Raw genomic sequence first — 27,014 nt, forward strand, 5'->3', positions numbered from 1 at the left:
CTCTAAACTCCGTCAGTCCCATCTTCTCCTTCCTGACCTCTCTGTTGAGCAAGGTTGTGTCAGGAAGGGAATCAGTTCAGGGTAGGAGTTCGTGATGGCCAGACCGAGTCTTTGGGATGGAGCTGGTGTGATGCCAGGGCAGGGAGTGCCAGTGAGCTCAGCAAGAAGGCAGCATGGGAGTCAGGGTGAGGGTGAAAAGAAGAAATAAAAACCAAGGAGTTCTTGGGGTGGTGACAAAATCAGGGTATTTTTATCTTACATGTGAGAAAGAGGTCTGTGTGCCTTCAGGGGATATAATTTAGACGAGGCAAGATAAGAAGCTGAAAACAATTACCTGATCATGTTCAGTTGTGCTGTGGTGCAAGGAGTTCTGTGAAGCTTTAGGAAAGTATTTTACCTGTGGGGAATCCAGGACTATTTATTGAGTCAGGATAGGGGACCACAGAAACGTAGGAAGTTGTAGGTTGGAAGGGGCCTTGGAAGGCCATCTGGTCTATCCCACCTTGATGAAAACTAACTTCAGTTAGGCAGGTTGTTCAGAGGTTTTTTTGTTGAGTATCTCCACTAAGGGATATTTCACATTCCCTCCAGGAAAATTTACGTTGTTTAATTACAAACAGGATTAATTTTTACAGCTAAGAGCTGCTTATGTATTTAGGTGAATGTGCATTAGCATGAGTTCTGGATGGACACTTCCTGTTTCCACAATTCTTGGTCTGTAAAATGTGTAGAATAATTTAAGAAATGCTGAGAATGGCTAAGAGGCTGTGATGAAAAGTGTGAAGAATGGAGAACATGTGAAATAAGCTATTAGTTATTCTTATAATGGTTTTTCATGGTTTATGCTATCTGTATCTCACGCAACTGGCTCACAAGAAACTATACTTGTATGTCATGTTTTCATGTAGTCTGGGACTTTTATGTCATGTTTTTATGTAGTCTGGGACTGTAACATCTCCCTTACTATCCCATCACTTCTGAGAGATCACAGATCCAAAGAAAAGCTGCCTCCATGTGAAACTATACAAGGAACAGACGCAAAATAACTTGCCTAGAAAGCACATTTCCTCTCTGCAGCTTGGTCTTGCAACCTTTCTCTCTTCATATGACTCAACAGATGATCTCCACAACAAGACAACCCCACACTGCGCACTGGCAAATAAAATATTTTAGAGATCTGTTTGCATTACTGTGAGTAAATATTTGAGTTATCTGTTGGTCTGGTACACTATATTGGCTATAAGACTGCCACAGACAGGCAGTCCTCCTAAATTATCCCAAGATATAATACTTATTCCAAGTAATTGCCTTCCATTTTGCCTTCATAATTCCATTTGATTACCTACTACTTTAAATACGATGATTCGATGATGGGAACCTATTGATGTATAGGTTCAGTCTTGCGGCCTTAAATTTATCCCTGTATTATTCCATTCTTAGTTTAATTAAGCTGTGCTACATTAGATTGCCTGAACGTGTATTTGCTTGCACACCCTTTTGAATAAATCCATAAAACGTAAATACAAACAGGTTATTCTGTCAAACTACAAAATGGATTGCAAGCCTGAGTTATCGACAACCATGAGTAAGAAATCTGCAAACCACTTAGTCCACTTTCAAATCAATACCCCCATCTCTCATAAAAAAATAAGATGATTCCAACAAATTCCTTGCCCCTCACATTGTGAGCTTGTGAAGTATACATCCATAAATCAGAACTGAGACCAACAGCAGAACTTTAGTGTAGAAAAAATAAATTTAAGAGAACTACCCTGTATTTAGAAAACTTGCTTAACATTGGTTGGTTCCAGCATTAAGGACCTCAAAATGTACAATCAATGTAGTTTTATGTTTGCTTTATTGTAGTTTGCATTTTCCTCTGTCCTACAGTCTAAAACACTGCATGTTAAGCCAATGTAGAGGGATTCCGACTTCACCAAACAAATCTACATTAGCCTGAAGTGTACTGCAGCATGTTCTGACCTGCCACATCCAGATTGCTTGGGTGGGATCTCAGCATATCCCACTGATCATTATATCTGTACACATTCAGGGAACAGCAGATCAGGACATAATGATTCTAGGATCTACAGAGCAGATGGCCTATCAAAATAACTGTGTCATTCGCGATGGCTTCTTGGTTAAATAGCCATTCATCTTTTCCCTTGTCCAGATATTTCAAAAAATCTGTACAGGGAAAAATAAAATATAGGTTCTCCATACCCTCTGGATTCCCAGCACTTAGTCACTCTGTAATCCAAGAATGTAGTCCTCTTTTGATATGGCTCTTATTATTTCATTGTCCAGAGGCCATTTGTTCACTGTTTTGATTCTCACAATGAAAATAATACAACAATGTACATTGGGGTCCACAGCAGAGGCAGCTGCCTTTTGAGGAGAGGCTAAAATGGCTGTGACTGTTCACTGAGGAGAGAAGGATGAGAAGATATATATCACAGAGGTTTAAAAAATTGTAAAGGTAATGGATAAACTGAATGCAGAACTGCTGTTTGCCCAGCTCCACAATATGAGGACAGTGAAGTGCTCAATGACACCAGCACAAGAATGTTTTAAATCAGCTGAAAGAAAGCAATTTTGGACATGAGAATACCAGACTAGATGGACCACTGGTGTGACATGGTAGTGTATTTCTTATGTTGTTATATTCTCACTGCAATGCCGTGACCTTGTCCACAAAATTTGTTGCAGACAGAAAATAAGCAACAGATGAACAAAAGCAGCATCTGTGATGTGAAACAAAGTATACCACAGAAGTGACAATAAGAAAAATCGGAACCTTATGAGAAAGCCTGTGTGTGACTAAATTTAAGTATATGATGAAAGACCAGCTTGTGACTAATCATTGCACCCAAACAAAAAAAATAATTCATGATAAACAGCCTATTGAAATAAAATTGAGTCTGAAATATTTTTCAGAAATGTAAGTAATGAGACCAAAATCCATTTTTACTGAAAAGACAGCCAAGAGAAAAGCTATTTGTGTTCACAAGTATGAAACTACCGTCTAGTGCAATCATCCTCACTTTGAAAAAGGAGACTGTAAGAATTGCATCTTACAGAAGAAATGCAACGAGTTCATGATAACAGATTTATCTTGAAAATATCAGAAAATTTTTAGTCATTATTGGCTGCAGAAGACGTGCACAATTTTACCCTCTTCAATTTACATGTACAGTTTAGAACATCTAGTAAATCAGTCCCTCAAGAATGAAATCAAATGAAAGACCAAGCGTGAAAACAAATGCAATTAGGAAAGCGTACAAGAAAGCATCTCTCCCCCTTCCTGATTAAATCAACCTGACGATGACTGACTTACATGAAATTTATATGATCTTTGCTTGCCTTTTTGGATTTGATAACCTCTTTTCCAGTCCTGTATTTCAAACAGACTATCTCCTGAGCTTCCACTCCTCAACTTCTTCTACTTTTATAACATTCTTGCAGCTTTATAATTTCATTTGCACCACTCTGCATGGAAAAGCACAGGCTAAATTCATACCTGCTGGATCCAAGAGGGAATTTAAGTCAGTATCTCTTAGAAAAGAGTTGAAAGAGCATGTGTCAGTAGGCCAGTATATCACCCAAGAGACTGTTTAAAAATAGCCACAACACACGATCTGGAGAGGATAAAGGAAACCTTTAAGATGAAATAAACATTGCATCTAAAATATTCACGCGGAGACCTTAGAGCACAGGATGTGCATATGTTACCCAGAAAACCGAATCTGCCTTCATCACTCTCAGAGTTAGCAATATCGTAAGAGCAGTTCCTTCATATCAGCTTTATATAGCACCCATACTGTATCTGATATTAAAGGCAAAGACACAGCCACATTTGCTTTGCAGTGTACTTTAAATAAGCAAACATGCTTGATGGGGTAAATGCGACAATCTCCACCTGTGAGTCGGCTGGATGCCACAGCCCACGGCTGCACAGTCCCCGATAAATACACACACCCCACAGAACACAGCATTCTCCTTCCAAGGCAGAGCTGCTTTGCTCTTGGTCTTTTCTGCCACTTGTGGGGACTGCCATGATGAGACTGACTGTATGAAGAGCTGCCTTGAGAGGTTAAATGGACCTAATGAGCTGTGGGAACAATATGCCTGAGAGAAGGTCCTTGAGCTTTGGCTTTTCTACTTCAGGAAGCAAAAGAAAGTGCTGAGAAGGCAAATGAAACACTAGGAACAGTATCTAAAAGTTTAAAAATAAAATTCAGAATCAATTTTCAGGATAATTTTAAAACACTGAACTACATTCCAGAACATCTTAAAATGCTGAAGAAAACCAGAAAGATTAAAATCTTACTTAAAAGCTCAGAATGAAGCACATGCCAACAACGGAAGTCAAAAATTGAACTACCTGAACTCTAAATTGATAATGTTACTATCCCTGGATATGTTTAATGTATTTTCATACACATGAATTTTTTAATGATGCATTTAAAAACTAGTCCTGTAAAGCTATCCTAACAGATGGACCTTGCTCCCAACTGGAATCCCTTGCAAGTCAGAGGGCCTGCAGGGAAGATATTATGGTTTGTCCAAAAATAAATCACTTTACAGAACAGGAACCTTCTGCAGAATTAGAAAATAAATGCACATGACGTGTTCAATTACTACAAGAACCTTCATTTTTCACTTCCTCATGACCATTTTGCTTTGCCTTTTTTCACAGCCAGGTTCCACACTCAGAAAAAGATCCCAAGCAGATCCTAAAGACTCTAAGCAGGCCAGTCGTGCGCTTACATATTCTCTCTCCCTTAGCACTAGAGAAACTGTATTTTTTAAAAATGCCACAGTCCCCAGGTCAAGGACCAGCATTAGGACCTTCACAATTTCCAAGCATAATGAAAAAGACGATCTTTAAAACAGGCAGGAAGGGTAATATTTGAAAGCTCTAAGAATGAAAATTGTGGCCCTGCTTTGATTTGCTTTTCAATATTTAAAAACAGACACTACTTAGGTATAGCGATAAAATTAAAAGGCAGCCGCAGAGTTCTTATCAGACTTGTCTCATGTGAAGACAAGGAACAACCAAGTAATGTTCTGTATTTCAGAAACAAAGTTCCAGCTAATAAAAATATAACCTTTTCTCCACTTCCAACTCTTCTGCACATGTGTCATTGACTTGAACAGGCAAGTCTGACTCCTGTGAAGGTGCCTGCTACCTTGACTCATAGCAAGCTACCAAAGAAATAACAAGTATTCTTTATGCAATAAGGACCGAAAACTTGTCTCCCACTCATGAAACATACGGGATTGTGGCCTCAACATTCAAGGCAATTACAGTGAATTACAGATTTCACCAAGTGATCAATACTAGCTGAATAGTATGTATAAAGAGAAGTACGATACGTAAATTACTCCTGATGCTTCTTATTCCGTCAAGGTCTTCCGGATGAAAACTGGTGATTTCTTACCTTCTGACTCATCAGATCTGTTTTACACTCATTATGTGACATAAACATCAGTCTGTTTTGGTTTTTCATCAGTTATAATATGATCTTCATTGCATATACACTGCCAGAGTCAGCCCAATAACCATTGAAACAAAACTTATTAGCACTATGCCAAGGAAAATATGTCTAGCTTTAAGGCAGAAAATGAACACTGCAAACTGCAAAAAGCAAAAGCAAAGATGCTTTTGCACATGTTCTTAAAAAATGTGAAAGTTAACTGGAGAAAATATGCACTCTAGACCCTGCTGTGTTTTAAGCCGTGTGTTTTTTCAGAGGAATCATTAAAAACTTAGTCTACAAACGCTGCATCTAAAAGAGGAACATTTTTTCTCTTGCCGGGGCAGATTTGCAGGGAGGAGGCTCATTTCTGCCTTGCTGGTCTGGCAGGCAGCAGAGCTCTATTCCTCTGATCAAGAGATCACTTTCATAACCACTTTTCTGAGGTCACAAATGAGGCTGCTGCAGTCACGCAACCCCTCGCCTACCAGAGCTTTACTATACTACAACAACACAGGTTCACAGAAGCCTTTTAAAGAGGCAGCCCATCCTTGCGACCCATGCAGATACAAGGAACATGCATGTTATCGTAGGGGCTTCCCCCAAATATGCCACAGGATTATTTTATTTCAGTTTGAGCAGGAAAAAATGTATAGCTTGGAGTTTTGTCTGGATGGAGTCATGTTGCCTGAGTAGAATTAAATAAAACTTTAAGATAAATAGCTTTTAAACTACACTGGCACCTTTTCCAAATATTTATTCTGCATGTTCGTTTTTATTATCTTAAAGGTCCATGTCTGCCAACCATGTGCTACTGTGAATTATGCTAATTAAGATATTTAAAAGCCATGGTAAACAGTCAAACAAACATTAGAACCAGTAAACAACAGACATGATTGCCCTGAATTAAACACTGCCCTGCTGTAGTGTTAGAAATACCGACACAGAAATGGTAGATCAGGAAACAGGCTTACTGTCAAAAATTTATTCTGAGGAAATAATATGAAAATACTGGTTAGAGCTTGTTTCTGGAACAGGAAAGCCTATTTTACATTTTAGCTGACAAGAGTGACCAACATAGTAATCTGTTGTATAGATGTGCCTTGTAGGGAGTAGCTGGAATGGCCCTTGGGTTAGGAGGCAGCAGGTGGGAATTTAAAGAAAAAAGTCAAAAATACTTTTCCTCTTGCAGTAAGTCAACTCTACCCAATGAAGGGGAAGGGTTTGACATATTTTCACAAGCAGTTAGTGCTATGAAAGCAACCACTGTTCTCCCATCACAAATTATTTCCACTAATTACCTGAAATAAAGGTTTTAAAAGCTGTTAAATTACTTTGGAGCCTACAATTTAAAAAAAAAAAGATGTAGTTGGATGTATTGACATTTTATGAGAATTAGTATACAGACACATTTCATTTAAAGACAGCACAAACAGACTTGTCCAAACCAGCTTTATAATCCAGTTTGAATAAGTAACAATAGCAATGAGGGCACAGTGTTAAGCCCGTTGAGGACTCACCGTGTGGGCCGACATGACTTGTTTGAACACTGTCCCACAAGCTCGTTGCTATTATTAGCCACATTAGACAGGTAAAAGCTTGTTCAGGTGTGCCCACACATGCTACAGATGGCTTCAGGGACTCTGGAGGTGAACCCACAGGTTCTGTAGTGCCTTTGGCTTCATACAAAGTGATATTCAGGCTTGACCTTGATGTGTATCTTCATCCAGCTCAAGAAGAGAGAGAAGTAGCCTCCCATCTGCACTGCAGTTTGCACAAAAGGTGACCTCACGGTCTAGCTTTGATATGAAACCGATCATAGAATCATACAATCATAGAATAGTTTGGGTTGGAAAGGACCTTCAAAGGTCATCTAGTCCAACCCCCCTGCGATGACACCCCAAAATCAGCCTGGCGTCCTCTCCAGGTCTTGCCTATATTTATGGACAGGAATTAGGCTGGAAAGTGGACAGGGGACTGTGGTGGACTGCACTGTCAGAGCCTGGCTCGCTCCAGGGCTGGGCAGCAAGGCAGGCCCAGCCTCTGACACCCAGCACCACCACTGTTTCTCGGGTCAGGCAAAGTTCTGCTGGAGGTGGTAAGACAGAGGCCCTGATCTGTAAGCAGGGGGTGTTGACAGCCTCCAGAGTGACTTCGAGGGCAACAGTGCCAGTGCAGACAAGGCCACAGACATTTCTGAACACACGCCATAGTTTCGAAGATTTCTGAAATTTCTGAAGATGTTGCTGAGTCTTACATTATTGATCTGTGCCCGTTCACGTATCACTACTACTACTTCCCATGGAAATAAAAACTAGACGAAGTCAACTCCTGCCTAAACAAAGAGATGTGACTTTGTCCCTCTTTATGAACTTTGGCTAAACCACGAGAAGCTAATCTAAAGTGAAAGAGCGTTGGATACTAATGCAAGTATTTAATTAATATGGCAAATTTTCCTTTCCAGTTATGGAAAGAGATACATGAGAATGCTGTTGTGCTACTTTACCTTTACAAACAAATTATACTGTTCTTCTGGAGTGGGTTGGTGAAAAAATAATGGGTAACAGCAGGAATGAGTCTACATATGGGTATCTCAGGCTAAACAGCTGCCAGAATACTTGCTGCTCAGTGCCATTCTGCACAGCAGTCTGGCCACAGAGCTGGTACCTAAAAACCTCGCCTTACTGAGAGTCCTCTTTATATTCCGTATTATACGAAACTAAAAGATTTGCAATCTTTCTTTCAGGAATACGACCTCTTCCACTCAAAGACAGTGTGGTCGAGTGCTCCGTTTTCTAAGGCAATGACAGAAGGCATCTAATGCATGTGCCTAAGTGCCATTGGGCCTGCAATTCTAGACAAAGAATCGGTCGATAATGTAATAGAGTGAAATCAAGATAAACAATGACATCTGGTATGCCAATTTCCAAATAATTGGCACAAGTTTTCCTCATTTCCTCCACAGCTCTAAAAACTTGCACCTGACAGTCAAATATCTGTAATCACCTATATATGTAAGAGAACATGCAGACAGGACTTCGGGTTAGCTGCAAATCTGCCTTTACGTTTTTTCTTTAGTCCTTTTGTAAAGTTTATTGAATTTGAAAACTATCCAGAGAAATGTAATCTAGCTCACTTTATACTCAAACTAGTAACCCAAAACCAAATTATTACAGATTAGTGTAATCTAAATTGTTATTTAATAAATAAATTGACTTTAAACAGCTACTAAGAGATATTCTTTCATTAGAAATAAGTTTAAGTGCTGTGAGAAATTACAGAAATTACAATCAAGCTTTAAGGATCTCTGGGTAACTCAGTTACAAAAATTATAGCAAGTATGCTCAAAAAACCCCCTTATACCACTGCCCCAACATGGTGTACATACTTGGTGCTCAGCTACCTTTCTACTATGACCCAGTGCTTTCCACCCACTTTTTGTCTGGAAGTGGAGGTAAAAAGTGTTCTGTTACTGCAACATAAATGAAGTTCTAGTCTGGTCAGGACTGCTAAAGGACACCTGGCACTGTACAAGTAGAAGACAGATTGAAGAGTACAGCAAATACTGCAGCTGCAGAAATAAGTTTAAAGCAAGTTGTTGTGGCTGAGCCTTCCACATGCGGTGGTCCACACAACCTGTCCGAGCACAGCATAGCCTTTGCCTGACATGCAGGACGAGAAAAGAAGATGGTGCACCCAGCCAAGGCAACGCAGCCGGGAGTCAATGAAGTCAAGGCAGGATGGAGCAGGCTGGGAACGGGGCAGCTGGAACATTCTTATGCCTGATGTATTTTCCACTGCCCAGATGTTCCCCAGTTGACACGAGCTAAGAGACGCTGGATGCGCCAGTCCCGGAGGGTGTTCTGACTCCCGGGAAGTGCTAAAGAGGCCCAGGCCTGCCCAGCATTGAGGAGACACAAAGGTATTTTGAAGCTCTGATCTTCTCCCACTTGGTCCCTGTGCCAAGTTCAGCTGTGGTGCAGGAACTCGGCTCTGGTGCAAGATTCATTTTGTACATTAACCCGATGAGCTAAAATACCATCTGAGACCAACATGTAGTTAATTGCTGTGAGAACAAAACTTTGAATTTCCTGACCTATTCAAAGTTTGAATTTCCCATTAACTCCACATTCCCATACTAACAGATGGTATACAAGGGGTAGTTGCAAAACTCCCTGCATCAGAGAATACGCAAAGGGAAAAAGACGAGCTGAATTGTACACCCCTGGAAACCTGTGCTTTATATGCAGAATGGTAAACTTCTAAATAAATCAATTAATGTGCCCAAGTGGCCTCTCTCTTCCATGTAGATAATCCTGGCTAAAACCTGAAACGCCAAAGCTATCCCTGCCATGGGGAGCTGGAAAAGCACTGGTTAGCAGAGCTGACGCATCAGCTGACTAGCCCACAACACCAGCCACAAAGGACCAAGAATGCTGGTGGTGGCATGAAGTGTGTGGGTGGGAGCAAGGAATAAGCAATCATCTGGCAGCCTAACGCAGTAGGGAGGGTTGACAACAATTCATTATTTATTCCCCCCTCCCGCCCTAAGGCTTCATCCCTCTGCTGCAGTGATTCTCATCATCTTGACGCTGTGGTAGGGCTCTGTGTAGGGGAGGGAATGAAAGGTACATCCCCTCCCTGTGGCCCATGCAATGAAAGCATCAGTGGGCTATCTGAGCTCACCACACCCAGACCACATAGGGCAAAAGGCCCTCATGGAGGAGAATGGAAAAGAGGTTTGCTTGGTCCTTCTTTCACTCAACAGGGGACAAGAACAATGTCTTACTCACAAAAAAACCCAAAAAAACATTGCTTTCCCACCAAAGTCAGTCTGTTAGTAGTGAGAAGTGACGGAGATCTAGTTCTGGAGTGGCAGAGGGCAGATGTAAGAAAAAGAGCTTGGGGATGGGAAAAGGGGAAAAAAACCCTATATAACAAGAAAATCTACAGATGAGGAAGATGCAAAAAAGAAAAGCATTTAAAAAGAGGTGAGGAGGGTTATCTCTAGAAAGGCCACTAGAGAAAAATAGGCGAAAAATATTTCTCAAAGATTTTGCAAGAAAAGAGATTAATAAATTACAGACACTGAAACAGGGATAGAACTTCATCAAGGTAAACAGCAAAAGCATGTTCAGGAAAAGTAAAATTGGCAGGTTTAATTGAAAGCTTGACATGAAAGTACACTGACAAAATGCCCCCAAATTGTTCACATGTATCCCGTTACCTCCATGTAGATCTGAGTTCACTTTCCAGTGCTCTTTCCCTCCAGCAATCTGCCACCACTGTGAATCTGGCTGCAATCTGCCTACCTGGTGCCCGGTTCACCTGGCACAAAACATGCTCCAGCCAAATTACTGAAGTGGTGAAGGTATATGTTCATCTCTCCCAGCCTTCAACCTTTCCAATGGCATTTTTGCTTTGATTCCTAAAAATACATTTAATTTCAGGCAATGCAGTTTTCAAAACACTGGGCCAGATTATGAAGACCTGACTTGTATTACTCCACTAATGCCAAAGTTAAGTGAAACATAATAAGGAATTAAGGACTTGACTAGTTGTCCTTATGTTTCCACACCCCGAACAACCAAACCTGTTGATTTCTGAGAAGAGGCTTTTTGCCTGAATTTTGCCTACAGTAGGTCTTTCCTGGCAGATTGCCCTCAGTAGGAGGTAGATTAGGTTTCCCACTGTCCTCTTCGAAAGTTTCTGTTACATTTCCCAGTCTCCACTACGGGCATTTCAGGGCTTAAAAGTCTTCCCCAACATGTTTTTCACATGCTGCTGTATGTATCATTTGCCAGGAGAATGACAGAGAGTCACAACATTGCAGTTTGCCATTGCAGTTCTTCTCTAGCTGGAGAAACCATTCCCTTTTATTTCCAGAACTAAAACTACGCTAGTTGAACATTACGTTCAAGGATTCAGAAGACAGAGTTATCTGCTGAAGCTAGAATATCTAAAGTAAGCACTCTGATTTCTGTCTGGAGGTCATGACTTGACTAGATAAAGAAAACAAAGAAACAACAAAGAAATTCCTCTTTTCCAGATGACCCCTTGTAACTTGGTGCCGCTGCAGTGTTGCTGCAATGGACACGTCCTCTGTCCAGAAACTGACCTCTCCACCTACCTCATTCTGCTAGACATGATTATCTCAGTCACAGGACTGGTTTTAAAGACATCATCAGTTATCACCATGATACTTACAAGGTGTGATCATGAAGCGAACCTTCAAACTGACATTATCTCTTCTGTCCTAGCCATAAGTCATCAGCAACAAATGTAGGGTGGATCACTGTCCCCAGATAATATGGCACTTACTACTAAATTTATTATATATTTCTACAGTGATTGTAAGCATCAATAAGAATGAAGACTGACTGTTGCAATGCGTAATACCTTCAAACCCTCTGCCATGTCACCAAGTATACATTTGGCTCACAAGAAAGAACTCTTCCCTTAAACAGCTATATAGAGCTGTATTGCTAGAATTTAATTATTATACAGTTCTGATGGTTGTCAAGAAGTGTTGAAAACAATCAGTTCCTTTTGAACAGGGTAATTTGAGAGCACTCTGCACCTTGCAAGACTGAAACTTTAATAACTATTAAAGTAATTCCTGTGATTTTAAACATCTCTGATTTCCTCACACAAATATTAATTGTTTTGAGATGTACAGATTTTTTTCTATATGTAGCTATGTAAATTAAGACATTAAAAAGTATGGAAAAAAGAAATGCAATTCCATTTTTCTCCACGTACTGTCTTAGCCCTCAAAATAACTCACTGGAATAATTTTCCACATAAATCCTTACATTTGTCTGTTCAAGATGTATTATCTAGGTTAGATTACTTCTCCTCTCAATAAATGTTTTCCTAAAGTATTATTTATTGGGCCATTTTCCGTACAAGGTTTATAGCATTCATTTGATGGCACAATATCATTTCAATAAATTATCTGGAAAAAAATACAGAGTTTTTGTGACAAGTTTACAGTGACACTGATATACAACGTAATATTAACACAGAGAAGACAGTATTTTCTGTGCAGGTGTTGAAACACTCAGGGGAATACATAAGATTGATATGACGTACATGTTTTGCAACTACATAATTAGTAAAGTGGTTATGAAGTTTCTAATGGACTAAAAAAGAAAACCTAAAATACATTGGGCATTGATCTAGATCTGGTCTTTGCTTGTTTTCAGTCCTCTTCTCTCAACTTCTTTCAGCTGTTTCCACTATGTAAGTAGTCAATTCGTGTTGCATGTTCAGAGGTAAATAAGAATAGCAGACATTTTATTTATTGTAACAAAAAAATACAGGCAGAGATTTACTTCCTATATATGCCTTCGACTTCATATATCCATGAAGATATAAAATGGAATGTATTGATGGGATTTTGGTGGAATTTTAGGGACACAGTAAATCCATGTGATATGTATTTGGCAAGACTGTTTCACAGCACCAATCTTTCACAAAATTATGAGCTTCTTTGAAGGAAGTTTTAAAGTCTATTTGTAACTTCTCTTAGTAAGGATTTAGTTTATGGATATGCATTCTGCTTCCACTTCTACTCATATAGATACAAAGATTTTAGAAAATGTATCTGTTGCATTGTATACATGATTGCACCAAAAATTATAAGCAAATTAAAACTGGATTTATAAAGGGAAATCTGCTGTGCCTTATCTAAAAAAATATTTCGTTTAATGGTAATGAATGTTCAGAGCACTGACTAATATGTTACTGCTACATTAGATAGAGAAGAAAAGCATCTGTGTTAGTCACTTGGGATTTTCTTTCTAATAACGTACAAAAGACACTAGAGCGAATACAGTCAAATGATAACAAGCCCTTTAGAGTAATTCATTGAACCAAACTGTAGGAATAATCACATAGCAAAATGAGGTAAGCTTTGCAGAAACCAGATCCCATCTCATGTTTTATGACTTCCAAGCATCTAAATAAGTTCTCATCACAGCCTAGAAAGACAGGTGTCTTGCACAGACTCAGCCATATAAATCATGTGATAAATCATAAATATTTGGGTTTGACTACATCATCAATTTATTTATTTGCTTTCAACCTAACAGCCACCTGCACCTCTGCTTACAACTAAGATTTTTGTGCAGGAAGAATTGGTGGGTAAACCAGGCGTGATTTCAGGAAGGGCTTTTCATTCTATAAAGGGCAATGTGAAGAAAATGAATGATTGCTGTAGAAGAAAGAGTCAAAGCTGTGGAGAGGAATGGGGGTTGATAAAAGACTTGGTAGGCAAGGATTATTACAATTATGTGGCCTTAATGGGAAGAAGCTCAGCACAGAGGTGCCATGGAGGTGACAGAGCAAGTTGTTCAGTCAGAGAAATGGGCAAGAAAGAGAGGTTAGTACCTATGATTTTGTGTGGAGCACAAATGCCAATAATGTCAGGAAGGCCTGCAATACAGAGGTTACAAAACCATGAAGATACAAGATCTGGACAACAATCTGCATCGTGTTCAGAAAGGAAGTTACAGTCCAGAAATGATGGAAGAAGACGAGATGTCCCCAGGGTATAGAGGCAAGACAGAGAGAGAGAGGGTAGGGCGTGGCCTCAGCTGGAGCCCAGGTTGATGCCCAATGCCCAGGGTTGGGGCTGTCCCTGGTGCACCCCAGCTGCCCTGCTTCTGGCTGCAGTGGTGGGACAGGCCCTGGCTGGGAGGCCCTGGTGGACACCATGGGCAACCTCCATCCCTTAGGGAGCGGCCAGCCCTCACGGCACCCTGGCAGGTGCTTCTGACAGCAGATGCTGGAGCAGCAGTGATGTTGGCAAACAAGAAGACAAGGGTTTAAGAGGAAAGAAAGGAAGCGCCAGTCTTGTCCACAGACAGCATTCAGACAAAGATATGTCGAACTGTTTTGGAAATTACGCAACAAAGACGACTGAAAGGCATGAACTGAAGACACTTCGGTCTTTCCAAGACTGTGAGGACTGCTCAGAACGTGGAAAATCAATTATTAAAGAAATCCTGAGAAATGGTGTCTGCGGGTCACCTGATATTGTTCTTTCTCCCATGTCAACACTGACCAAATGCCTCAGGCTGCTACTCAAGAAGATGTCACCGTTGAGTATCGTATGACATAAAATAAGAGTTTCCAGATATTGGCACACATCTTCTGAACCAGTAACTAGGTTAACCAGGGCTGTCTACCTGAATTTTAGTGAGGTGTTTTGTTTATTGCTAACATTTGATTTAGATTTCATTTGCTTGTTTCAAACTCATTTAAAACTCTAAGTACAGTATGCAAAAAAAAAAAAAAGCACCCCAAGTACATCCAAAAAAGTCAATAAAATGCTATCAGTAAACAAAATTTAAATTTAATTTGTCAGAGACTAAATAAAATCTTGAAAAGACACAATGAATTACAGAAAACTCTCAGGGCACTTAGCCTTGCCCTCTTGTCTTGGTATCCTCTTGTCTCTGGGTTGAGTTGTTCTAGTGGATTTTTAGGGCTGTTAGAGACGGAAATACACTTGGCCCCTCAGAATAAAACATGGGTCACTCACTGACATAAGACAGGGAACAACAGACACATGCAGACAATGCAGAGGGAGCAATAAAAAAAAAACAACAGTGAGACGATGTTGATGCTGATGCGCACGACTGGCACAAGTCTCAGAGCTTCATTGGCCTAACAATTAGTAGGACTTTGGGGAGCAGAACAAGAAAGAAGGTTTTTAAACTAAAACTCTTGAAAGTGGATAATAAAACACATCTGCAAGTGGATAGAATAGACAGAAGTAACACAGCATTTATATGAAAATCTGGTGAGTAGATGATGAAAACCAGTTAAGGATCTGGCTATTAATCTTTATCTTCTCCCCTCCAGCCTATTCTTCATATATTAGGCATGAAATCCAGTTGAAAATCATGATAGGGAAAAGTGGTTTTAAATACAATTCAAAATAATATAATTTCATCTAGTCTTGACACACCTTTGCAACCTCCACATTCACCCTGCCCCCATGCCTAGCCTTCAGACTGCATCTCATGGGCTTCTCAGCATTCCAGTAACCACCATGCATTGCTAGTGAGGCATATGAGACAGCATTTCAGAACTTCATGAACTGACTCTAGGAAAGTACTACAAAGTCCGGAAGCTAAATGGTGGTCTTATAATTAAAATTATTTTTTAAAAGTCTTTAAAAGGAAGCATTGTTTTAGATTTACCTCTGAATGACAGGCTCTTAGTTCAAGATATTAATGGGTTTGCAGCTTTCCATCTCCATGGACCACAAGTGTCCATCTTGAGTTCTGCCTTGGCATAACCAATATAATTGTATAGACTCAAAAGATTGAAGTTAACTGATTTGGTGAGCACCTGAGAGATATGTCTGCACTGGACACAATGGAGCATAGCCCAGAGATCTTTGAGCTAGCTCTAAGGATATTGTTATGGGCACGCAGTGTCTTATGCTGCTAAGTGGAGATAACAAGAGCTTGAAAAATCGCGTGGCTGTATTGGGATGGCAAGGCACATATTCTAGTAAGCTGTGCCTCTCAGAAGGACTAATTCATGTGGGCTTATCCCCAAGGAGACGTAGCCACTCTGCTACTTGCTACAGGACCTGCTTTAGCATCTGCATTGTTTCGGAGTTCTCTGCAGAGAGCTTCACCATGTGCTGTAAGCCAGAAGTGAGGCTATTTGAAAGCGCGAAGAGAAACCAGGAGGACAGTCTGAGATACTGTTCTCTAGCCTAAAACTATTTGCCCTATTTGTCTTCAAAGCCCTATGCAATTATATTGTGCCAAGTCAAATTCCTTGTTCTGTTGGATAAGAGGTATTATCTTCCCTTTAAAACATATCTGTGTTTAAAATAAGAAATGAAGTAAATCATTTTCTTGACAGTAAAGAAAGCATGTTTCCTCTCAGAGATGGTAATCACTCATGAAGCTGAGAACAAGTGTAAACCAAGCCAAAGTTCATGCCTGAGGTAATGCTTTCCTATCTCACATCCACTACAGCAGTGATTAGGACAGAATTATTGCAAGGGCATTCCACAATCACTGCAATTGCTAGCAACTTCTGGAGTAAAAATACAATCTTTCCTATGATGAAAACCATTCTTCTTTCCAGATTCAAGGAAAACTTGGGTTGCAGTCGAACTAAACTTATTCTAAGTTCTTTCTCAGTCTCCAACATCCAAAGACAATTGAACTCAAGAAAATAAGATCAATAAAAGTTCATTCATTATAGCGTAGGATAATAGAATTTGGTTCATGTGGGACTATGAAGGTATTTCAACTGCTGCTACCAGGCTGGGCCAAGGAGGATCTTAGCTGCAGAGGAAGGACTAAGGAAGCACAGTGCTTGAACTAGATGAACATCACCAAATACAAAAGACAGTGCATATATCAGCCCGCTGGATTAGATGGGCCCAGTTTTTTCCTTGCCACATACTTACATTTATTTATATCAATGCTACATGAGATGCATAGTGTGAACTAACCAAATGCAACCAAGCATAAAAGCCTACCAAATCAGAATGGTTAAAAATTACTAAACAAGCTGGAGAAAGGCAAAGGCCCACATTTAAGGGATGAAAGTGTATTGGGGACTTCCCCTAGCATTGAACCAATATTGCAGCTGTGGTTTTGGGGAACACTTATAAAGCCAGCCACTGTGTGTTTCTGTGACCATGTTGTCTGGTTCTGAGTGTACTTCTACTATTGCTAGAAACAGTGGAACTCTTCCAGTGCCAAATGCTCTTAGGAAAAATTTAACAGTCAAAGATTCCTCCCCCATCAGTTGTCATTTCTAACTCTCTGGTTTCATAATCAGCCTTATCAATACCAGGAGAAACATTGAGGCCTACAGTGATGTTCACTTGAATGGCATCCAACAATAGAAAAGTGGTATAAGATACAGATCCAGAATCGCAATAGGAAGTTCTGCAAGAACAATCATAATGATGGTGTATTTCCCAAAGACAGCACAAAGTCCACAGAGTCCAGCCCTCTTTGTGCAGATGACTGACTCAGGCTAACAGCTCTGAGCCTGTGAGATTTGACAATATGAACAACCCACAGCACATGACAGGAGTACCCAAGGGGTACCAGAGAAGATATGACATTTCTAACTAAGTGCCATTACTCAAAAAACCAGGTATGGAATTTAGAGCCAGTCTCAGAATGTGACACTTAATATACTGTCACACTAACAGGTTCCCTTGGTTTTCGAAGGTGACAGGAATTCAAGCAATTTAAGAGTTCTCTTGTTCTTCCTGAATATAAGCTTAACCTGAAGTAAGTCCTGCTTGTAAATCTATTTTCATTCTCCTACAAAACCCTCCTTGTTTGCAGGAAACTAAAGACAACTAGCAGAAGGAGATCCATCCTCTTACAAGGCACAAAGAGGAGATACAGTCTTCTTCCAAGAGTCAGCAAAGGTCTCCCAAGGGTCAGAGAGGTCTCCAGGTTATCCAAGAAGACGTGTAGCCCAAAACAGCCTCAAGTATTTGTTACATGGAATAAATGGTGTCCCAAGGAAACAAAGGCGGAAGGGGAAAAAAAAAAAAAAAAGAAAAAAAAAAGTGAAGCATTGGTATAAGCAATATGTCACAATAAAACAGTCTCTCTGGCAATTAAAAATGTCAAAAAATCTAGTCAAAATAATCCACTGTTTAGAAATGGGTAGTGTAAGGGAGAGTCAATGTGCAGCTGCTTCTCCAGAAATGAGTCCTGCCAGATCTCAGGAATGAATATATGCAACGAGCCTGCTTAAAGTCTTGATACTTGTACTAAAATTTCACTGTTTTAGCAATTGATTAGATAAAGACTTGCAGACAGTAGGTCTTCCTTCAAAGATTTACTTACGTACCACTTACACAGCAGAACCCTTTTTTCCTCTTTTCAATTGCTATATTGTTATGAAGATGGCAAAATTGTAGGCCAGTAGAGAATGGAGAATGTTTCTTTCATGAACACTCCCCTTTCGGCTGAAACACTCTGAATGCTGTGGTAATTTGAATACCATTATTCAATACAGCCACAGGAATAACCTTACCTGTTACTCACTCTGACCATGAAGATTCCTCCTCAGTGCAAGTCATTGAATATGCTGCCCTAAGAAACCTGAACAGCCTAAATGCTTATAGACAATCTCATAAGCTATGACTGTGAACTACAGCAACAGATACCCTAAAGACATTTTGTATGTGTGCAAAAAGAAAGGTTCTTATTTCTCCTTCGAAAAAGGAATCATTCAGGCATTCCACTTCAGAGGATGGCACTGGTAGTGCTCTGAATCAGTATAATATGCCTTTAAAAAAGAAATTTGTAATTTTTAAACTGTTCAGATATGTTGGGGACTTCTTGACTCAAGATATCAGCTTCAACCCTAGCTAAGCAGACAGCCACAACTGAAATCCTAGATTTATAACCCAAAATACAGATTTCATATAAAACTAGAGGCTTGTTGGTCATCTGAAAGCCTCTTATTATTTCCATAATGGAAATCAATATATAAATCATACCAAGAAAAGACCACTGGGAGGGTGACCAAGCATTCGCGCAGGTTGCCCAGAGAGACTGTGGAGTCTCCATCCTTGGAGATATTCAGAAGCTGTCTAGACATGGTCCTGGGAAGCTGGCTCTAGGTGACCCTGCTTGAGTGGGGGGATTGGACCAGATGACCTCCAGAGATCCTTTCCAACTTCAACCCTTTTGTGATTCTGTGATTCACTAAGACTATGGTTTTAAATTTAAGGGAAAGCTTCAGGCTACTGGAACCAGCTAATACATGAAAGAAGACATTTTCCATGGAAATGTATCCAGTATAGGCTATAATTGTAACAATAAACTCAAACATATGAACTGAGTTTCAAAATCAGTTAAATCTTGTTGTGGAAAAATTTTCCTTGCTTATGTAAAGAAAAATCTAAAAAATATATTTACACCAAAAGAGCAGAACTTTTCAATCCAGAAAAAGCTTTAGCTGAGAGATTTTGAAAAGAAAATCCTGGGAAAATAGAAATGTTAGGTAGAGACAGTGGGGAAAAAAGGGGTGCCTGATAACCCCTCTGCTTGCGCTGCAGTGGAATCCTGGATCCTCACACCAGGAGCTTTGGTTCAGGTAAGCAGCACCCATAAAGCAGTTTGAATAGTATTACAGTGCAGATAATAGACTGAAAACAAGATCATTCTTTGCTTCACCACCCACCTCAAGTTTGATTTCTTAATCTTCTGTGGGTGTCACTGGAGTGGCAGGTGTGTCACATGCTAAACAGGTCTGCAAGCTATGGAGTGTGGACTGTGGCACTAAATATTCAAATGCTACAATAAATTATAGCTGTCCTTCCTTTGGACAGCCTGATCTGAAGAATCTAAGGAATGAACCTAAGGAATCTGAATCGAAGTAGTAAGAAGTCCATGTATATTATTGAGCTATGAGATCAGCCATGGATACAGTTAGAGGAGATGAAAGCTGGAACACTGCGAGTAACTGAGGACACTGAAAATCAGGCCAGCTGGGAGGAATCCTTTGTTGCTTTCTTCTTAAAAGGGATAAATCCAATTTCCATTAAAGATAAACATTGGTGGGAATTGGATCATGCCAAACACATAAATGAGTAAAAGGAAATGACCCACTAACATAAATGTTAAATCAGAAGAAAGACAGAAACCACAGAGTGTATGCTATCCTGCCAGACCTGAAAAAAATAAATATATAAAAGAGATTTAATTCAAGGGGAGAAATGGGTTAGAAGGAGGAACGGCAGCCTGGTGACAGTGAAAAGGAAATCCTGGAACTGATGGTGGAGCATCTCCCTTATGACGAAAGGCTGAGGGAGCTGGGGCTCTTTAGCTTGGAGAAGAGGAGACTGAGGGGTGACCTCATTAATGTTTATAAATATGTAAAGGGTGAGTGTCATGAGGATGGAGCCAGGCTCTTCTCGGTGACAACCAATGATAGGACAAGAGGCAATGGGTTCAAACTGGAACACAGGAGCTTCCACTTAAATATGAGAAGAAACTTCTTCACGTGAGGGTGCCAGAGCACTGGAACAGGCTGCCCAAGGAGGTTGTGGAGTCTCCTTCTCTGCAGACATTCAAAACCTGCCTGGACACCTTCCTGTGTAACCTCATCTGGGTTACAACCCCTCCCTGCTCCGGCAGGGGGATTGGATTAGATGATCTTTCGAGGCACCTTCCAATCCCTAACATTCTGCGACTCTGTGATTCCAGCAGCAGCAATCCAAGGCATAGCAACATGAAGACACCGGACCTAAAGAAGAGAAACTTCAGTACACCTGGAGAACTGGAAGGCAAAATCTCAGAGGACAGACACCTAAGGGACATAGGAACTAGATGTCCTTTCTATAAATCAATGTGTAGGGGATAAGTGTAAACTATCTCGATGGCGGTCAAGAGCAGGAAATATAAGAAAGGACCATCTTAACAAAATCCTGAGTTCTTCAAAGACTGGAAGGTCACAGAAAATGTTTTTACAAATGAACAAAATAAAGCACAAGTGTATAACAAGAAAAACAGAAAAGTCAATGCATAAAATAAGATGTAGCAAGAAAGGGAAGGTTATAAAAAGCATGCTGGAAGTCCTTTAACCATACAAGGTTGAGAAAAGTGTTTTCTGCTAGTCAGCAGAAGGAGAGCTACAGATAATGAAAAAAACCAAAAGTTTGAGAGGTTACTACCTCTTTCTGCTTCCATCAGCTAGGCTCAGACAGACACTGCCACTAAACACCAGCAGTGAGGCTAACACCTTAGCTGCTTGGATGAGTTTAATATTTACAAGTTAATTGCATCTAACTAAAGTCATTGCACCATATTCTGAGAATGAGCTAAAGCATACTCAGAGCTATTAATCTATGAGAAATCATGACAAAAATGGGGAGATTTGAAAGACTAGAAGAGGGTGACCATGGATCTTATCATTAGAAAGCATGGGAAGAGAAAAATCACAGAATAGTAGGACTAACCTGAGCTTCAACCCGTAGAAAAATACTGGAGAAAAATACCAAACAACCTATTTGTAAAGGCTTAAAAGCTAACAAAAAAAGAAGTAGAAATCAACAGATCTACAAGAATATGTGCCATGTTACACTAAATTAATTACCTTCTACAACTGGACATGTGGATGGGAAGAACAGTAGATATACATGTCTTCATAACTCTAAAAAGGTTATTCCTACTGTCTCACAGTGCTTTAATAAGTAAACTGAAGAATCTTTTTGGAAGGGAGTCCAAGCTTACTTAAGAAACCATAATAGGAGAAAAGTTATCAGTCATTTGCTGTAAAATGGAAGGATGCATTGCACATACCCTAGGTGAATTCTGAAAAAAGACAAAGCAGAACAACAAGAATGATTAAAGAAAATATAGCCCTTGAGGGGAAAAAAAAAAAAAAGAAAAAGAGCAGGGCAGGGCTGTTTTGTCTAAAGAAGCAAAGACTGAGGGAAACATGGGACAACTTCATGGCTGTAAAAGCAGAGGTGCTACGAGGAACAGGAATAAATTGTTCATCTAAAGAAGAAGGGTTTAAAATGCAGTAGCAGAGATCCAGTTGGATACTGGGGACTGCCAAGGAAGGTGTGGAATCAATCACTCGTGTTGCAGATTGATGAAATCTTTAGACAAACATCCCCCAGGTTTAGGCATAGCTGATTCTTCTTTGAGGAAAATCCATTACAGTCTTGTTTCCTAAAATCTTAAATTTTACGTGGAAGAAAATGACATAATATTTCTCACAACTTTCTCAGATTCTACTGTTATTCAATTTAAAAATTCATATATAACTTCAGTCTAAGACAGGTAAACAACAGGTCCCCATGTTTGACTGTCCCTAATTTTGGAAAGATCTGGACTACAATTTAAATATAAAATTTACAGAAACTTTGAATATATTTATTCACAGAGTTAATCTATGATTCTCAACATTCCTTATTTAGTTCTCCATAAATCTATCAGATTTTCAGCTTTCAAAATGAAATGAAGTCTGGAAGTAAGTAAATACAGAGAAGGCATTGAAGTCTGAAATGAACACAGAGAGTACAAATTATACTGCAAGGGAGATTTTTGTTGGGATTACACTATTTTTAGTGTGCATGCATGTCTCTGTGTTTGCATGTGTCTGTGTGTATAAATACAAAATACACGTTTGTGCATGAACAAAATGTCCACATGGGAAAAACAAGCAGCTATGGAATTAAATTACTTTTTATATAAATTATGTAGTGAAGGATTTCCAATACTCCCACTTCTTGTATAATCAAAAAATTGATCCATATTGAGGTCTCTATATTTGCCACCTAAGACTGTACTCAACAACATCAGTTGTCATTTATTAGGAGTGCTTATGGCTAAAAGGATTAACATTAATGAATGGTATGTTGAAGGAAGGTTCGAGTGTCCGACCGATACAAGGTTAGTTACACTAAGAATGGAAAATGCGGAGCTTTAAGCCCTAGTTGTAACTGTGTTGGTCTATCTAAATTGTCATAACTATTTTCCTTAGAGGTATTGGGAAACTTAAGTGAGCTGTCTCTCAGAAAGAGTCTGAGATGCTAAAAGAACAAGGTGCTACTCTTTCTTACATTGATTTACAAAATTAGCACCTATACTAGAAGGGAACATTTTAAACAATCAAGAAAAGGGAGTCGGTTTTGAAGTGGAGCGAGACCACCATTTTTCCGCCAGTGGAAAAACTGAGAAATCAGAGGTATTATAGTAAAGGATGTATTGTCAAGAGTGGTAAAGGAAGACAGAATACAATTAACCAAGATGGAATATGGCCAAGACAGAGGCTCAGCAAACTCAAGTGGTCACAGCCACTACGTCCCACTCCACTCCCACAGGAGCCCCACCCAGGGCAAATTTTTGTCAGGGCCAAATGACCAGTTCACCTTCCTGTAGCAGTTGATGTCTCTCAGTCTAAGTACTGGTTTGTACACGAGATCTGGTGAGATTGGAAGGTTACTGCTGCAAGCCATTTTGAAGTGCTTATCAGGAAAATGCAAAATGACTAGATGCATATAGCTTGGGGGCAGCAGGGCTATTAATAGAGCCACTGCCAGCTGATAACAGAGATAGGAAGGCTGTAAACCAAGTAGACAGAAGAATTGTTCTGAAGCCAAAGGAAAACATTTCTAAGAATGAGAGAGGGAATCCATGAATAGCAGAAATATCTGTCTCAACAACCAGATCTAAATTTGAGAAAAGAACCAGGCCTTTGCTTAAAGAACTTAACTAAGATGAACTGGCCATATGCTTTGAGGTACTAACCTATAATGTTTAGCAAAGTGGGAATAAATGTCTAATGAATATTCTCTATCTCCTAATATCTGATTCTCTGCAAAATTATTTTCATGCTTGAAATCAATATGGTGAAGTAACTCCATGCCCTCTAATTGCCTATTGATCTTTATAAATACAACATTTGTGCTACACACTGACTATTGCAGAGTAGCTGCTGAAAGGACACCTAGTGGTAAGTAAATGAGTATGTCTAGAAAATGCTGGGACTGTTGAAGTTGTATAATTGTAACTGACACGGCATTTGCTGGACTGTTGTGGGTTGAATCTGCAATGTCATATATGAACTTATGTGTCAAATAGCACTACTTGTGTTTTTTAAAAAGTTGCAAACAGCATTCATACAAGCACTTTTTAAAAACATGGAATTTAAGATTAACTTCCTTAAAACTCACAGAACAGTATTCTGCACAAAAGATGTGCATGCCTGTGTGTCATAGATTACAAATTTGACTGTCCTGAATCTCCACTGCATCACTTTTAGGAATATTGGATATCTGAACAGAACACAATACAGATTTGTTTTGCTTAATATTCCAGCCAAATTTCAGCTTGCTCATAATCATTCTTTGTGTCCTCTACTGTGCCACTCTAAAATATCCTAAGCAATTCATTCCCTTCTCATCCTTTTCTCCTATGAAGACAACCAGATGAAGCATACAAATTGTACACATTCCAGCTAATTTGACTTTTTTTTTTTTTTGTCCAGCCAACTTTATAGTCACATCTTGCCTGTGTTTATTTCAAACCCCTTAATATGTGCTAATGCCCTTGTGACCAGGAGATGACCACAACAGAAAGCTGTATTCCAGATGGAGTCAATGCTGGTCTCATGCAGAGAGGGATTATAACCTTCCTGTGTAGTGACATGCTGCCTCTGGGCAAACAGACCAAAATCCACACTTGGCTTTCTTGTTTATGTCAACATATCATATTACAAGCATAGAACAATTTGCTGACCAGTGTCCCTCTTCGATTATTGTCTTTATGTTCCCTTTTCCAGGTTTCTCTCTTCTACTGAACACCAATTGTTTTGGGTTAATTTTCCCTGAGTGAATTAGTACAGATTTGCTAGGTCAGTTTTTCCAGATACATTTTATTTTGTCCAATTTTATAACATCTCTGTATGCCACTGGTCTGTTCTCTGTCCTCAGTGTTTATAACAGCTCACAACTTAGTACCATCTTCTGATTTAAAAAGCCACAAACAAGGCATTTCTGCTCGTCTGTCCTCTTTCATCACAACAAAGATCAAAACATTGGGATGGATATTTTTGGTTTGCTTTTCTTAGGTGACTTCCTACCAAAGTTTTTGCTTTAAAAAAAAAAAAATCAGGTTCTGCCTTATTTCTCCACAACTCCAAGGAAGTAGATGGTGACGTGCCATGAAGCTGAGGCTGCAGCTCCTGCTCTTACCCAAACATTAGCACCCACTGCTCACCCAGATCTGTTTCCATGGCTCATCTCTCCTCCACTCCACTCTTTTGAAGCTCCAGCCTGCTCTCTTGTCTTAAAATGGCATGTAGTTTCCTTCCTTTGCTATAAACAATGCTTTCTGTAACCTTAGTTTCATGATGTAAACATTTAAAAATAAGAATGAAGTGAACACAAACTATGTGTTCAGTTAGGTAATTCGGGGATTAAATTAAATGAAATCTCTCAAATCATGGAACATTTCAGAGTAACAAAGTCTGGTTTTACTTGTTTCCCTTTTATCCCATCCTTTTTTCAAAAAAAAAAAAAAAAAGGAGAAAATGGATCTTAGAAACTCCAGCAGAAGAGTAGTAAAGGCAGCTGAAGACAGCTTATGAATCCAAGAGAAATGAAAGTAAAGCTCCAAGGAAGGAGCTGTAAGATTCGGGTATGTGTTCAAAGGGAAAGTGAGGCACTCTGTAAACTAGAGTCTGGGCAACCAGCTGCCACAGTTGACATGGGAGGTTCCCACTATCAGTAACATCACCATCTGCAATCTGATGTCAGCTTGTTAAACGCCCTGCAGTCTGCCAAAGCCTCTTCAAACTCACATTTCTTTTATACTAAAATGTATTTTAAAAGCAAGAAACAAACCAAGATACTATTCTCCAGTCAAAACCAAAAAAATCTAAGGCTCTCTTGTATGCACTGTGCAGAATAAGGAACAGTAACAGGAAGGAGAAGCAAAGAGTAGAAAAGGAAAAATAATGTCCATAAAAAATTACTTCTGTTTTTCTCTGCAGTCCACCTATAAGTTTGGGTCAATTATACTCCTTCAAATAGGTATTTATTTTCTTTTTTTCTAAACAACTCTAGAGAGGACTTTCATTGTTACATCCCTAATCCAGATTTTGCTCTCTTGAACTCTTCAGCAACAAGAAGAAACTAAAACTCTCTGCAAATTTGGAAGAATTCTTATTATGTACATCTGAACATGCACATTTGGCTTTCATTGTGTGGTGTGCCAGACAGCTACAAAAACAAAGCATAGCCTAGTACAGCTTTAATCAACACTTTAAACTCTGAATCTCACTTATCCTTAAAGAAAATTTTGGTTTTGTCCTTTCAAGCAAGCCTATTTCCTCTTGGCATACAGCAAACACAGGTAATACAGTAGTTTCTTGACTTTCACATTGTATTTAAACAGGCATTGCAAACACACAGATAACAGTTTCAAAAACGGAGTTCAAAGTATCTTCAGGTATTACATCTGCCCCAAGCGTCTTTGCTGGTTTAGTGATTTTACAGTCATGTTTTCCCCTTTTCCTAAAGCCTGCTGAAGAGGGGTGGAGGTTATCCAATTATTTGGTGAAAAACACACAAATGGCATAGAAGAAAATGCACAAAATTTCCAGCGCAACATCCCGTGCACAAAATAAGTTCAATAATAGATTTTTTTTTCTTCCTTTATCAATGTAATACTACTTGCTAATTTTACTCAGGTTTAGTACAAATCAGCAATAAATTAGAGGGAGACTTATAATGGAATATCGATATCTTAAAGAGGCCTACCTTGAAAGAAACTTTTGACTCGGAGATAGCTGACACTAAGGCGCAAGACGGAAAGTTTGTCCAGCTTCGATATGATGTCAGGTGGAAAAGGCAGGAGGCTGGCCAGATGGTCCAGTTCTGCGTTCAGACGGTCCCTGTGTCTCTTCGAAGGATTCGATTTTTCGTTCCCAACTGCAGGCCTTCTGTGGTGGAGAACACATTTTCAATTACCTGTTTTACCTCCAGACAGCAGAACC

At 39.6% G+C, this 27,014-nt stretch overlaps 1 protein-coding gene across 1 annotated transcript in view; it reads right to left on the reverse strand.

Moving 5' to 3' along the window:
* The window catches only part of AHRR (aryl hydrocarbon receptor repressor), a 68,114-nt gene that overhangs the window by 34,054 nt on the left and 7,046 nt on the right, over positions 1-27,014 (reverse strand). Inside the window, exon 2 of the mRNA XM_065629841.1 lies at positions 26,779-26,960. Coding sequence (XP_065485913.1) covers positions 26,779-26,960 — 182 coding nt within the window. The remainder of the gene's footprint in view (positions 1-26,778; positions 26,961-27,014) is intronic.

This window comes from Caloenas nicobarica, chromosome 2 (assembly GCF_036013445.1).
Source record: "Caloenas nicobarica isolate bCalNic1 chromosome 2, bCalNic1.hap1, whole genome shotgun sequence".
Lineage (NCBI taxonomy): Eukaryota > Metazoa > Chordata > Aves > Columbiformes > Columbidae > Caloenas > Caloenas nicobarica.